This window comes from Heterodontus francisci, chromosome 36 (genome assembly GCF_036365525.1).
Source record: "Heterodontus francisci isolate sHetFra1 chromosome 36, sHetFra1.hap1, whole genome shotgun sequence".
Taxonomy (NCBI): Eukaryota; Metazoa; Chordata; class Chondrichthyes; order Heterodontiformes; family Heterodontidae; genus Heterodontus; species Heterodontus francisci.
Window position 1 is genome coordinate 31145404 of NC_090406.1, and position 16461 is coordinate 31161864.

The window sequence follows — 16461 nt, forward strand, 5'->3', positions numbered from 1 at the left end:
CAGCATCTGTGGAAAGAGAAGCAGAGTTAACGTTTCGGGTCAGTGACCCTTCATCGGACCCTTCCTATTGTTGCCGATATTCTGGCTATGATCCCATAGGTAAGAGTGGAACCACACAAGGATTGCGCCATGCACCCTAGTTTCTATAAAATATCCAGGGGTAGAGTTCCTGGGGTGATGCCAGTATTTTATGTCCCAAAGTCAGTGAGTACAGGGATAGTACAGCTTTAAGTGTAGCTCTGCCTCCTACCGCTTGATCCCGGAAGGTCTCGGCTTCCTTCCGAAGCTTGAGCTTCAGTAGAAACCAGGATCTTGATGATTTCTTTATCCGGTGCGGAGGCGAGCGAGCGGGGACGGATTATAATAGTGGCGGAAGATGGGGAACAGAGAGGATGAATACGATTATTTATTCAAAGGTGGGATTTTACGATCAGTGCAGCAACGTGTAAACTCATTTACTAAAACCCTTTGACTCGGCACTGGGGGACGCCTCCGGTTAACGCCGTCCTTCGGAAGCTTTACCGTAGTATTTCAGCAAGAGATTCTGGTGCAGATTACATGTAAAGAGCCGGGAATGGCACCGGACCCGAGCTGCGCCCCCGAATCTGTTTTGAGCAGGGTTAATATAAAAAAAAATGCAACTCAGCGGTCTCTTTGCGGCTTATTATTGCAAAACCTCCTCTAAAATTTCTTTTTAAAGACAATTTCCATCACTTGATCCTTTTGTTTTATATGTAAAGGTCTGGATTTAAATTGACAATATATCAGTCGGTGATACCGTGAGGAGCGGGTGGGTGGGGTTTGGTGCTGACAGCTTCCTTCCTGCCCTTGCTGGAGTAAGATAAGGATTTTTGTTCAAGATTCTGTTCTGGAAAAGAATTAAATTTGAAACAACTCAATTTCTTTTGCTTATTTTTTTTGTATATCAGTGTAGATACTTGTACATCTGCTAACATTTGTAATATCTGTGTAGACTTTTCACGCTGTAATATAAGCCTTCTCCCAGATAGGTAACGCGGGTGTAACACAAGGACCCTTGTGATCTGAACTTGATAGTGTACAAACAGAATTATCGATTGTTAATATAGATTTATAAAATGGAAAAAGATTTAGGAGAGAGACTTCAGAAACACCGAGTCACCTAGTGGACACATTCTGCAATTATCGTTGACGTAGTGACATTAATTGGGGAATATTGACATAGCAATTTCCAATGTTAAGTGTTGACAGAAAAGGAGACCACAGTCATACCGAGAAGAAGCATAGGTTAGTGTGGGGCTGTGCAAGACTTATATATTTTTAAGAACTGCATACCACCACCATAAGATTAGATGTTCTTCGTTGTACAGAAAGTGATTGACATCTAGAACCGATAGGTAAGGTGGTGGGGCAAAAACTTTGGAGTCATTTAATGGAAACAGACATGGAGTTAGGATTGTAGGTTTTCTTTTTAAAAATGGGCTGTATTGCCTTCCTCATCCATAAAAGTTTTCCTGCAACCCAAATCTACGCTGCTCAATGTATTCAGTTTATCTTCATCTTTGTCCTCACCCATCCCAGGTAGGTGCAGTCAGGTTAGGGTTCCAGTCTACTTCTAGTTTCTTCAGGCAAATTGTGATTGGTACCTATAATGGTTTCTGGGTAGGGTAGTGGAGGCAGAACTCTGGAATTCAAGAGACGGTTAGATGCTGTAATGGGGCTAAAGGGAGAGGGTTGCAAGTTGCTATCAAAGCAAACCGAGGTGGAGTGAATAGCCTCTCTCACCTGAACCTGATGTTGTGAATATCAACATTACCATTATTGTTGTTGTAATCTTGTTTCTACAAGCTGATCATTTCATTCTGTGATGTTGTTTTTCCCAAAGCTCAACTTTTCCCCTCAGGGTGAGAGATTGTGGGCTAGGTGGCAGGTAAATATATTTAAAGTATCATGGTTCCTTCCAGCTTATTCCTGTATTGCTGTGGAACTGGCTCTGCACTGTGTGTTTGTTACTGGTGTGTAGCCATCTGGTGTTTGAGAGGCTCCATCTTGATTTTATCGAGTGACACTTTGCTCATATCTTCAGAACCAACAAAAGTTAATCGAAAAGGATAAATTGAACAGCTGTTTCTGAGCCAAAATAGGAAACTAAGTGAGACAAGAGTTCCTAATATTTTGTGCTTTTTACACAAAGAATCCAGAAAATTCTACTATGGTGCAATTTTTAGCACATGGTAAAGGGGATATCCATATTTTATTTTTGTTTAGTTTCCATCCAACTGGAGGGAAGCATGAGCTGGCTGTTGCCTCCGGTAGAATTTCCAGTTTCTTTATTTTCACATATTGCTACTTGCGCCTCCGGATTCCTAGTGTTACGACCAGGTGAGAAAGAGGTCAAGGGTTCCCTTTCAGCCTTCACATGGTCTTACTGTAACAGAGTTTAATTTTAAACACACTGTTTTTCCCTCCCCTTTGGTGAATCCTTGTTCACAGCTTTCCAGTTATAAGGCAAAGAAACCAGCACAAACAGGCTTTCTCTGGTTAAAAGAAGAAAAGTTGAAGTTTATTAAACTTAAACTCTAATTTGGTTGACGCCTATGGATACACGCCGCGCCCCACGCTAGCATGCATACGCGATACATGCAAATAGAGACCGAAAAGAGCAGAAGGATAATAAAGTGGAAAGGTTTGAGACAATATCTGAAGAGTTGTTGTTACGGTTCTTCAAGCTCACTGTAGAGTCCTTGATTGTAGGTAGATCTTGCTTTTCATTGGGGCCCAGTATTATTCTTAAACCTTGTTTGTTGTAGGAGACTTTTCTCTCTTGGGTTTCATGTGTCTTTAATGGATTCAGAGGCTTGTGAGAAAGAGATAGGAGCAGACAGGAGAGAGATCTTCTCAGTCCAGGAGCAAACAGCTTTCTGCCAAAACTGTTTGTACAAATTCAAAAAACACAGGTTTCCCAGCAGGTTAGTCATGTGACTAGCTGGTTTGACCATGTCTGTTTGTGTATTCGGCCATCTTAGCAGTGAACCTGGAATGTGAGCTTCCCCCACCTCCAATGTCTGGTGATCAAAAGTCCATTGTGGGTTGAATGTGCCAAGGAATGGCTACTTTGTCCATCCAAACACTGTCTGCTAATATGCAAATATCTTTTCCAGCCACAGCTGATCTGTTTAACAAGACCTTTCTTCATTCCAGTAACAGTTTAAAATCAATGTTCATGACAAAATTAATGTGCCTCATTCTTGGCAGTTGGGGGCCTAGCATGACACTAGTCGCTATCTTACAGTCAGTTATTCTCAGTCTTTGCACACATGTAGTTTAGAATCAGTATTCAAGTCTGACTGCAGGGCCTGAATACCCTGTCCTTTTTAAAAAAAAATAATAATAATTCAAGGGATATGGATGTCAGTTCCAAGGCCAGCATTTATTACCCATCCCTAATTGCCCTTAAGCTGGGGGTGAGCCACCTCCTTGAATAGGTGCAGTTTGTGTGGTGAAGGAACTCCCACACAAGCTTCTGGAATCTTTGCTCAGTGACGATGAAGGATCAGTGATATCTTTCCAAGTCAGGATGTTGTGTGACTTGGAGGGGAACTTGCAGGTGGTGGTGTTCCTATGCGCCTGCTGCCCTAGTTCTTCTAGGTGCAAGTCACGGGTTGGGAGGTGCTGTTGAAGAAGCCTTGGTGAGTTGCTGCAGTGCATCTTGTAGAAGGAGCACACTGCAGCCACAGTGCATTGGTGGTGGAGGGAGGGAATGTTTAAGATGGTGGGTGGGGTGCTGATCAAGAGAGCTGCTTTGTCCTAGATGTTTTTGAGCTGCTTGTGTTGCTGGAATTGTTCTCATTCCAGGCAAGTGGAGAGTATTCTATCACATTCATGACTTGTGCCTTGTGGATGGTGGAAAAGCTTTGAGGGGTCAAGAGGTGAGTCACTCGCTGCAGAAACCCAGCCTCTGAAATGGTTTTGTAGCCACAGTATTTATGTGGCTGGTCCAGTTAAGTTTCTGGTCAATGGTAACCTCAGGATGTTGTTGGTGTGAGATTCGGTAGAATGGGTGAATGTAAAGGGGCGGCGGTTAGACTCTAGTTCGAGATAGAATCATAGTCATAATGGCACAGAAGGAGGCCATTTGGCCCCTCGAATTCATGCTGGCTCTATGTAGAGCAATCCAATCATTCCATTCCCTGGCTCTATCCCTGTAGCCCCGTACTTTATTTCCCTGAAGTGCCCATCTAATGTCCTTTTGAAATTTGAAAACATTCATTGTCTCCACTTCCACTACCCTCATAGGTAGCAAGTTCCAGGTCATTACCACTCACTGGTAAAAAAACAAAATAGTTCTTTCTCACATTCCCGCCTGCATCTCTGGCCCAAAAACCTTAAATCTCTGTCCTCTGCTCTGTGTATCATCAGCTAATGGGAATAGCTTTTCTTTGTCTACCCTATCCAAGCTTGTCATAATTTTCTACACCTCTATCAAATCTCCCCTCAGGTCCTTTGCTCCAAGTAGAACAACCCCAGGTTCTGCAACCTAACCTTGTAGCTAAAATCCCTCATCCCTGAAACCATTCTGGTAAATCTCCTATGCACCCTCTCAAGGACCCTCATATCCTTCCTAAAGTGTGGTGAATAGAACTGGATGCAATACTCCAGTTGTGGCCTAACCAGAGCTTTATCAAGGTTCAGCATAACCTCCCTGCTTTTGTACTCAATACCTCTATTTACCTTGGAAGCTCAAGATCCCACATGCTTTGCTAACTACACTCTCAATACGTCCTGCCATTTTTAAAGATCTAGGCACATGAAACCCCAGATCCCTCTGTCCCTGTACACTCGTTAGAACTGTACCATTTAATCTATATTGCCTCTCTGTATCCCTTTTGCCAAAATGCATCACCTCACATTTCTCAGTATTAAATTCCATCTGCCACTTGTCTGCCAGCCTATCTAGGTCCTGCTGCAGTTGATTGGTATCATCCTCACTGTCTACCACACCTCCAAGTTTGGTATCATTAGAAAATTTTGAAATTTTACTCTATATTCCAATATCCAAGTCATTTATGTATATCAGAAAAGCAGCGGCCCTAGCACTGAACCATGGTGAACTCCACTGTCTATCATCCTCCAATCTGAAAAACAACCATTTATCACAACTTGCTGTTTTCTGTCCTTAAGCCAATTTTTTTTATCCAAGCTGACGCTGACCCTCCTATTCCATGAGCCTTAATTTTGGTAGCCAGCTTCTTATGTGGTACTTAGTCAAAGACTTTCTTAAAATCCATATAGACATCATCCATTGCTTTCCCTTCATCAACCTTCTCTGTTACTTAATCAAAATAATCAGTTAGATTAGTCAAGCACGATATGCCTTTTACAAATCCATGCTGGCTCTCCCTAATTAATTCAAACCTCTGCAAATGCCTGTTGATTTTTTCCCCCTGATTATTGTTTCTAAAACCTTGCCAACCACAGATGTTAAACTGACTGGCCTGTAATTACTAGGAATGCTCTTGTACCTTTTCTTGAATAAGGGTGTTAGATTTTTCAATCTCCAATCCTCTGACACCTCCCCCGTATCTGGGGAAGGTTGGAAGATTATGGCAAGCCATAATCGCTATCCCCACCCCCACTTCCTTTAGCAACCTGTGATGAAAGCCATCCAGACCAGGCAGCTTATCCACTCGAAGCTTTTTCAGCCTTTTCAGTACATACTACTTATCAATTTTCACCCCATCATTACCTCTACCATCTGTGCTTCTACCGATATTTTGTCAGCATTGTCTTCCTTAATAAACACCGATACAAAGTACTCATTAAGTATTCCAGCCTTGCCCTGTGCCTCTAAGCATATAGCACTCTCTTTGTCCCTAATAAACCCTCCCCTACCTCTTACTACCTGCTTACTATTTACATGCTGGTAGAAGATTTTTGGGTTCCCTTGAAAAATTCATCTGAAATGTATCATACACCATTTTTTTGTTTCATCATATTCTCTATCTCCCTTGTCATCCAAAGATTCCTGGTTTTGGTCCCCTTACCTTTAGCACTTGTTGGAATGTATATAGCCTATACCTGAAAAATCTCCTCCTTAAAAATCATCTGTTGCTCAGTTACTGTTTTTCCTGTCAATCTTTGGTTCCATTTTACCCTGGCTAGCTCCCCTCTCATTGCCTGACACTTGTGTGTGGTGTGAATGTTACTTGCCACTTATCAGCCCAAGCCTGAATGTTGTCCTGGTCTTTCTGCATGCAGCCTGGACTGCTTCATTATCTAAGGGGTTGCGAATGGAACTGAACACTGTGCAATCATCAGCAAACACTGCAATTATCAGCAAACATCCCCACTTCTGATGGAGGAAAGATCATTGATGAAGTAGCTGAAGATGGTTGGGCCTAGGACATTTCCCTGAGGAACTCCTACAGCAACATCCTGGGGCTGAGATGATCAGCCTCTAACAACCACAACCATCTTTTTTTATACTAACCCCAACCCGATTCCCATTGACTTAAATTTTACTAGGGATCCTTGATGCCACCATAAAATTCCCAGTTACATATCCCATGTATTATTCTCAATTTGTGGCTTATGTATTCAAAATTATTTTTAAGAGTCTCAGTTCGTTAGCCTGGCAAAGTGCTCCCACCCAAAATATTAAGCTGTCTTTCTATCCCAGATGTAGATGGGGCTGAAGTATTTCCTCAATCTTTGTTTTATCAAAATAAAATTTGTTTGTGTATTATTTTTTAAATAAATGGTTCCAGCTCCGTTTCTACTGACTCCCCGGAAAATCATTTGAAATGGAGTTGGTCAAGGTTATAAATTTGTATTGGTACAATTCAATATTTGTTGCTGTGACTAATATAGGACACACTATTCCCCTGTGCAGTCTGAAATTCTGTGCAATTAATGTAGTGCAACTCGCTTCCTGGTATAATGCAATATTCTGTCCTATGATTAACATTAGCTGCCTTACTTGTTAAAGGGTGTAAAGGCCTCCGCTATTGAGCAATGAAGCACACAAAACGGAAGATCGTGGGTTTGATGCTTTTTCTGTACTAAATTAGCTGATCTCATTTTGAAGTAGAATTAGGGACATTACAATTGGCATCAGTGACCCTGAAATAATGGAAATTTAAGGAAGAAAAAAAAAGGACAAAATTCCATAAATAGACAACTTATTTTGGTAACTGTACAGAATCGGGCCATTCAGCCCAAAAGGTCTGTGCCGATATTTATGCTGCAAATGAGCCTCCTCCACCCAACTTCATGTAACCCTATCAACATATCTTTCTATTCCTTTTTTCCTCATGTGTTTACCTGGCTTCACATTAAATGCATTTATGCTATTCGCCTTAACTATTCCTTGTGGTAGCGAGTTCCACATTCTAACCACTCTGGGTAAACTGCGATAATAAACAGTTTACAAATAATGAAGCTTGCTGTCTGGTAATTTTCTAATCTTACAGCTGTTAAGTTTCCTGTCCTAAATTTTAATAAATAGCAACTGCAATCATTTGCAGACACCTTGTGACCCCTGACAGGATAGAGGCAGAATAATGCATAATCAGCCTTTCTTTTACTCAGTTATCAGCAAAGCCCGGCCTGACCCTGTCAGATTGCAGCTTGCCTTTGTGTCACTAGTGCTGTGTTAACATCTTTAAAAGTCATTCATCTGTGTGCCCATTTTTTTACCATAAACTTTTGCTGATGCAAGTACCAGCTGCCCAATTGTACCTCACTTAAGTGGCCAGTCTTCATGTGTGAACTTAGACAGTGAGTATTGACAGGCTATTTGACCATGGGGCATTACAGCTGAACCTAATCTTACCCTCCTTACACAATGTCTGCAAGCACTTTCCATCTGTTTATCACTGGATAGCAATCAAGAGTAAGAACCCTGGCTAATGTTCTCCTTCCTAATTCAAGGTTACAGAAGCTAAACTAACTTATCACAGAGCACAATTTGAAATTGGCTTAATACCACACAAGGTGGTGCACCCTCTTCCCCCAGAACCATTGAAGGAGCTCAAACTGCTTACGTGGGCCCAGTTTTCAGATATAATCATCCAACAGAAGCAGGTTAATGTTTACCTGCATTAAGCTCAAAGATTCTGCATCCATAACATATTAAAATAAAGAAACACTGACCAAAAAAGCTAACTTCCTAATGAATCAGTCTGGTTTCTGCTTTTAACAAGAATCCCAGGCTTAAAATATTAATGATAGTGCTCACTTTGGTAACGAGCTAATTCCATGAGCCTGCTTCAGACTCTAACTTGTTGGCTCCCCAAAATGTTGGCTGGGACCCTTTATCACTTTATCTGTTCTTCAGCTGTGTTCACTGATGCTGAGAGTGAAATTCAGAATGAACCCTGCACAGATTTACAAACCACTCCAAAATAATTTACAGGGCTTAGACTCACTGCAGAAAAACACAACTGTGCTCTTCCTCATGTGGGAAATACACAACCAAAAGGAATGTGGTAGTGAGTGATCGGGGACATCAGAGTCAGGAGGATAGATACTGTTTTCTGCAGCTGTGACTCGGAGCTCCAAAGGTTGTGTTGCCTGCCCAGTGCCAGGGTTAAGGACATCTCCTCGCAGCTGGAGATGAACTTGGAGTGGGAGGGGAGAATCCAGTTGTTGTGGTCCATTTCGGAACCAACGACATAAGTAGAACTGGGAATAATGTTCTGCTGAGAAACACAGAACGTCAAAAGTAATCATCTCTGTCTTGTCACGCGCCAATTAGCATAGGGTGAAGCAGATTAGAGAATTAAACATGTGGCTCAACGAGTGGTGTGGGGAGAAGCAGTTTCGAAGCATAGGGCACTGGCACCAGTACTTGGGAAAGAGGGAGCTGTTCCTTTGGGATGGACTCCATTTAAACTGGGCTGGGATCAATGTCCTGGTGAATTTTATAATTAGGGCCGTAGTTAGGGCTTTAAACTAACATTTGGTGGGTGTTGGGGGGTGGGGAGGGAAGGGAGAGGGTTCAGGTGAAGGTAGATTTAGAAATCCAAAGAGTTAGGACAATATAACGGTGTAGCAATGTGGTTAAAGACAAGCAGAAGAGACAGAGAGTTTAACAGTAATAGTGCATCAGCAAATAAAGTCCATGCGAAGAACAGTAGTAAAAAGAAAGCTCTTTATCTGCACAATACATCCGCAATGAATAGATGAACTATTGGCACAAATAGAGATCTACTCGCCATGAGAGAGACATGGTTACAAGGTAAACAAGGTTGAGAAATAAATATTAGAGTATACAATATTTCGCAAAGACAGACAGAATGGCAAAGGAGGAGGAGGACTAGCCCTGATAGTAAAGGATGACATAAGGACAGTAGTGAGAAAGGATCTTGGCTTAGAAGATCAGGAAGTAGAATCGGTATGGATGGAGATTAGGAGTAGCATAGGTCAGAAACTGCTGGTGGGAGTAGTTCATCGACCCCCTAACAGTAGTTATACCACTGGACAGAGCATTAAGCAAGAAATTATTGGAGTTTGTAACAAAGGCAATGTAATAATTGTGGGGATTTTAATCTTCACATAGGCTGCACCAATCAAATTAGCAAAAGTGGTCTGGAAGATGAGTTTGTAGAATGCCTTCTTGACAGTTTCCTGGAGCAATGTGTTGTGGAACCAACTGGGGACAAATCTATTTTAGATTAAGTATTGTGTAATGAGGCAGGGTTATTGAGTAATCTCATTATAAAAGATCCTCTGGGAAAAAGTGATAATACAATTGAATTCCATATTAAATTTCAAAGCGACATTCTCTAGTCCCAAACACGTATCTTAAACTTAAGCAAAGCCAATTACTTAGGCATGAGGGAAGAGCTGGCTAAGGTTGATTGGGTAAATAGACTAAACGGTATGGTGGTAAATAAACACCTCAAGAAACAATTCAAAATGTTCAACAAAAGTACATTCCATCAAAAAACAAAATCTCAGCAAAAGATCCATCCGTGGCTTACAAGAGGCTTATAATGTTGCAAAGAACAGAAGTAAGCCTCTGAGGACTGCGAGCGATTTAGAAACCAGCAAAGGGCCACCAAAACATTGATTAAAAAGGGAAAAAATGGAATATGGAGAGTAAACTAGCCAGGAATATAAAACCAGATGATTCTAAGAGCTTTTACAAGTATATAAAAAGGAGGAGAGTAGCTAAAGTAAATGTTGGACCCTTAGAGGCAGAGACAATCAATTATCATAGGAACTGAGGAAATGGCAGAGATATTGAACAAATATTTTGTGTCTTCACAGTTGAATACACAATTAAATATCAGAAATAGAGGGTAACCTAGGGTCTCATCAGAGTGAGGAAATTAAGGTACTTGATAACAATAGAGGAAAAATACTGGAGAAATTTAAGGGACTAAAATTCGATAAATCCCCAACACCTGAAGGCCTACATCCTAGGGTTCTAAAAGGTAGTAGCAGAGAGAGTGGATGTGCTGGTTATGATTTTCCAAAATTCCCTGGATTCTAAAATGGTCCTAGCAGATTGGAAGTTGGCAAATGTAACACTGTTTTTCAAGAAAGGAGGAAGAGGAAGTTAGCCTGACTTCAGTCGTTGGGAAAGTGCTGGAATCTGTTATTAAGAAAGTCTTGACAATGCACTTAGAAAATCATAGTATGATCAGACAAAGTCAACATGGTTTTACGAAAGGAAAATAGTGTTTGACAAATTTATTAGAGTTTTTTGAGGATATAACTAGTAGGGTAGATAAAGGGGAACCTGTAGATGTCGTGTACCTGGAATTCCAAAAGGCATTCGATAAGATGTTACACAAAAGGTTAATACACAAGATAAGGGCTCATGGAGTTGGGGGATAATATATTAGCATGGATAAAGGATTGGTTAATGGACAGGAAACAAGGAGTAAGGATAAACAGGACATTTTCAAGTTGGAATGCTGTGACTATTGAAGTGCCGCAAGGATTGCTGCTGGGGCCTCTGCTATTTACAATCTATATCAATGACTTAGACTAAGAGACAGAGAGTAATGTATCTAAGTTTGCTGATATAAAGCTAAGTGGGAATACAGCTGTGAGGAGGACACAAAGAGGCTGCAAAGAGATAGAGACAGGTTAAGTGAGTGGGCAAAGAAATGGCAGATGGAGTATAATGTGGGGAAGTGTGAGGTTATTCACTTTGGTCATAAGAATAGAAAGGTGTGAAACTTGTAAATGTTTATGTCCACAGGGACTTGGATGTACTTGTACAAGGAACACAGAATGTTAGCATGCAGGTAGAGCAAGCAATTAGGAGGGCAAATGGCATGTTGGCCTTTATTGCAAGGGAACTGGAGTACAAAAATAAAGAGGTCTTGCTACAATTGTACAGGGCTTTGGTAATATCACCCCTGGAGTACTATATGCAGTTTTGGTCTCCAAATTTAAAGGAAGGATATACTTGCATTGGAGGCGGTACAGCAAAGGTTCCTGGGATGAGAGGGTTGTTCTATGATGAGAGGTTGAATAAATTGTGTCTATTCTCTCTGGAGTTCAGAAGAATGAGGGGTGATCTCATTGAAACATATGAGATTTTGAGGGGGCTTGACAGGGTAGACAGTGAGTGGTTGTTTTCCCTGGCTGGGGAATTTAGAACACAGGGGCACAGTTTCAGGATAAGGGCTGAGGTGAGGGTTGTGAATCTTTGGAATTCTCTACTCCAGAGGGTTGTGGATGCTCCATTGTTGAATATATTTAAGGCTGAGATAGACAGATTTTTGGCCTCTCAGGGAATCAAGGGGTATAGGGAGTGGGTGGAAAAGTGGAGTTGAAGCCTGCGCTCTGCCATGATCCTACTGAATGACGGAGCAGGTCTAACAGGCCATATGGGATCTACTCCTGCTCCTATTTCTTACGTTTCCAGAAGCTCAGGGAGCAGGACACGTCATATATAGTGGAGAACCGCAAGGTATAGGCTTCAGAAAATTGAGGAACGACCAGAACTTCTGGTCAGGAACTTGAATGTTTTTCAGTTTGGTAGAATTTTGGTCTCACCAAGCTGAAGAACATTAATGCAGGGGTTTTGAATATTTTGCTAGTTCTTGTCACCTAGACTTTGCATCAAGTTACTCATGCAGGTATAGCTGAGCCTTTACCATGGTATTTGAGGTGCAACCCTGCAAGATTTCTGTGCTCCTTCAATTTTGGCCACTTGCACTTCCCCAGTTTTAAATGCTCCACCATTGGCAGCTGTCGAGGGCCTGAGCTCTGAAATTCCCTGCCTAAACCTCTCTTTCCTCCTTTTAAGATGCTCCTTAAAACTGACCTCTTTGACCAAGCTTTTGGTCATCTGCCTCAGTATCATCTTATGTCTCTTATTGTCACGCCTGGCCTACCCTCTTACTGGAGAATGTGTGCGACAGCCAGCAAAGGAGAGTGGGGAAAAATGATAAGAAAAGTTCAGTCACACCAGATAACGCTAGTTAGCTAAAGGGAGATGCTGACTTAGGAAAACTATGGGGAGAAAAGATAAATCCCTTTGCTGCTGTTTGTCTTTTCTTGATATCTGCACAGGGTGTCGGCTGAAGGGAGATCATGTTGGAAGTTTTCCTGTTGCTCATTTACTTTGGTAGAACTTTTAAACTGATTCAGTTGAAACCTTTAATTAAACTGTAACTGTTTTGTGTTCTGATTAGTTACTCAAGTGTTTATTGTATAAATGTCTGTACAAGACCATACCATACCATACTATACTTCATGCTACTCAAAAAGGGTCCTGTGCATCCGCACATCAGCATCCTAAAAGAGAGTGCAGGGTCACGGGTTTGTGCTTAGATTCTGAGTTTCCACATGCCAATTTGTTAAGGAAGAGGACACTGATGCCAGGCATATCCCTGTGGAGCCGGAGCAAAAATCAGAAGACGAATCATAATGAGTCTTGAGCAGGTCCCAACAGCAGATGTTGGAAAACTGGCAGTGGTTTGGTAGCAGCCCTCCCACCTTCTGGACTAGAGATGGTCTGAACCACAGGCAGACCCCACTAGGGGAGGCTAGAGGACAGTACAGCCGTGAATGACGCATTCAGTCCTTTGACAATGGTTTTGTGCGAGATTTGACTCTGAAACACTAACAGCTTCAAACCATTTCCTTTCTAGTTGTACTGATTGGAGACTCTGGGGTTGGAAAGAGCAATCTCCTGTCGAGGTTCACACGTAACGAGTTTAATCTGGAGAGTAAGAGCACCATTGGAGTGGAGTTTGCCACCAGGAGTATCCAGGTAGATGGAAAGACAATTAAAGCACAGATCTGGGATACAGCGGGACAGGAACGTTATCGTGCCATCACTTCAGCGTAAGGATCTTTATTAATCAATTTTTTCCCTCTACCTCTATCTCCCCAATATCCCCAAGGCCAATTTTCCAGATGCCGTCCATATCTCTGAAATGCCACTATGTAGCCAGCTTCTGGAAAATGTGAGTAGCCTGGAATGAGCAGGCTCCAATTTCCCCTTGGTGCAGGGATCTAAAAAAAGCAAGAAATACGAACATCACCTCTTAGAGCTTCTTGTAAGTCAGTAAATGATAGCAGAGATGAGACAGAAGTGATGTGGCATGCAGTGATGACATAACGGCACAGAAGACATGATGTCTCCTCAAAGCAACAGAAACTATCAGTTGAAATAGCTGGACCTGCAGTGAGTGCCTGGTGGGTTTAAGTCTCCCCTTCATTAGTCACTGTTTGCTTGGAACTGTTTGTAGTAGGCCTTTTCCTTCTCTTGTCCTCATTTTAAAGCACTTCAAAGTATTTCTCAGGTACAGTTCCACAGGCATTGACTCTCAGTGGGGTATGGTGCCCCGGGCACCAGCTGCCTTCTGTTGCATTCAAAATGTCTATTGTACATGTATGGTCCTGGATAGTGAATGTCAAGATGATCCACCCCAACTTCAACATGTATACATCTGCATGCTTTCAAGCAGGGTCACGGGACAGTGATGAGAAACAGGAAACCTGATTTTCCCCTCCTTAACACTGGAGTACTGAGGCAATTGTAGCACCTCTACTGCTACCCTGTTTCAGCTCAGCTAATTCAGCACAGGTCTGGGATTGAGCAGGTAACCTTCCTGCTCTGTATGGTCCAGTACTATAGCAGACAATTTTTTTAATGTATTTTTATTTGACTCTTTCAGTTCGGTTTCGGCAGGTGAGCAGGAGTGAGGACTGATACAATCTGGGTTGTGTGTTCTCAGGTACTACCGTGGGGCTGTCGGTGCTCTGCTTGTTTACGATATTGCCAAACATCTAACGTACGAGAATGTCGAGCGGTGGCTGAAGGAGTTGCGCGACCATGGCGACAACAACATAGTTATCATGCTGGTCGGGAACAAGAGTGACCTCCGTCATCTGAGAGCCGTGCCAACGGATGAGGCGCGGGCCTTCGCTGGTAAGCCAAGTTGTAGCTAGAAGCAGTCTAAAACCTCTGAGCTGACTTTTCTTGCTGTGCTCAGAGCTGGTGGGAGGCTTTGGAAGAGAAATAATGCGCAGAGCAGTGTTGGTGAATTTTATAAGACCAATTTTACCCTCCTGCTACCACCTGTTTCTCCTACTCTTTACTTCTGGTGCCGGTAACTCCTACACAACACTGACTGGTTGCTATGGCTCAGATTTTTACATGTTGAGTCATTAATTTGTTAAATGCTCATGGATGTGATTTATTGAGTTGTGTTAAGGAAACCCTTTGTAGCTTTTTCATAGAAAAGTCCTGACCTGGGAGCTCTCAGAGTTTACCTCGGGTCGGAATGGTGCCTAAGATGGGCTCCACCGATGTCTCTAAGACCGAGCCCAATGAATTTTTAGTTTTTGTTTTATTTTTTCCACTCATTCCATTAATTTTACCTCCTCGGCTTCCTCATAGTGATTGTACAACAGGGTTTGAAGCAACATGTTGTGGGGCCTCTCTTCACTCCTTTCAAACCAAGACAATACTTTTGGGGCTCTCAACCCTTTCAAACTGAGACAGTGTCAATAATGCCAATCCCACCATTTCATAAACAACAACAATAACTTACATTTATATAGCAGCATTAATATAGTTAAATGTCCCAAGGCACTTCACAGGAGCATTATAAAACTAAATAGGATACTGAGCCACATAAGGTGATACTAGGTAAGATAACCAAAAGCTTGGTCAAAGAGGTAGGTTTTAAGGAGCGTCTTATAGCAGGAAAGTGAGGTGGAGAGGCAGAGAGGTGTCTGGAGGATATTCCAGAGCTTAGGGCAGAAGTATCTGAATGCAAGGCTGCCACTGGTGGTGTAATTAAAATTGGGGATGTTCAAGAGTCCAGAATTAGATCAATTCAGATATCTCTTGGAAGGTTGTGGGGCTGGAGAAGATTACAGAGATAGGGAGGGATGAGGCCATGGAGGCATTTGAAAACAAGGATGAGAATATTAAAATCAAGATGTTGCTTGACCGGGAGACAATGTAGGTCAACGAGCAAGGGGTGATCGGTGAATGGGCCTCGATGCAAGTTAAGACAAGGGCAGCAGACTTTTGGATGACCTCAAGTTTACGGAGGGTAGAATGTGGGAGACCAGCCAGGAGTGTTGGAGTAGTCAAGTCTAGAGGTGACAAAGGCATTAATGAGGATTTCAGCATCAGAATAGCTGATGCAGGGGCAAAGACAGGCGATATTACAGAGTTGGAAATAGGAAGTCTTAGTACTGGTGCAAATATGTGGTCAGAAGCTCATCACAAGACCAAAGATTGTGAACTGTCTGGCTTACTCGTTGCCAGGGAGAGGGATGGTGTCGGTAGTTAGGGAATAGAGTGTGAAGCGGGGACCAAAAACAATAGCTTCAGTCTTTCCAATATTTAATTCAAGGAAATTTCTGCTTATCAAGTACTGGATGTCAGAAAAACAGTCTGATAAATTGGCAACAGTGGAGGAATTGATAGAAGTGGCAGTGAGGTAGAACTGGATGTCATCAACGTACAAATCAAGAGACAAACTCTTAAAAATAAAGAGATTTAGTATATAAATCATGAGTTGCAGTTTTCTTTTTCAAATATAAACTAATATGGAAAAAAAACCTGAAAAGAATGGTCAAAAAGGAAAACATATCTCCTTGTAATCGCCTGTTAATGATTAATGGTAGAGGAACTAATAACCTCATTTGCCTTCTAGGAAAAAAACCCATAGTTATATGTATACCTCGCCAATAGTTAACAAATAAAATGCTCTACAAGGAATTATTAACAAATCCCTGGGTTCAGTGATCCAGTGGAGATTTCACTGAAATGGGAAAACAGAAGTCAACAAAGCTGGAAAGCCTGCTGAATGCAAAATGGCTGGTTCTCAGTCCAATAAAATATTAGGTGTTTGCACCTGACAAAATAATCTTGGAAATGTGTACACCTCTTGCCTTCAAAATCTTTCACTAATCTTCACTGTAAAATATTAACAATTCAGAGAATGTCAATAAAACTTGTCAGGGGTTTTACAATATTTAAAGCAA

General features: G+C 41.9%; 1 protein-coding gene across 1 annotated transcript in view; it reads left to right on the forward strand.

The window, feature by feature from the left end:
• The first annotated feature begins 256 nt into the window (after positions 1-256).
• The window catches only part of LOC137351717 (ras-related protein Rab-11B-like), a 38063-nt gene continuing 21858 nt past the window's right edge, over positions 257-16461 (forward strand). The window contains exons 1-3 of the mRNA XM_068016451.1: positions 257-416; positions 13101-13296; positions 14193-14386. Coding sequence (XP_067872552.1) covers positions 377-416; positions 13101-13296; positions 14193-14386 — 430 coding nt within the window. The 5' untranslated portion in view covers positions 257-376. The remainder of the gene's footprint in view (positions 417-13100; positions 13297-14192; positions 14387-16461) is intronic.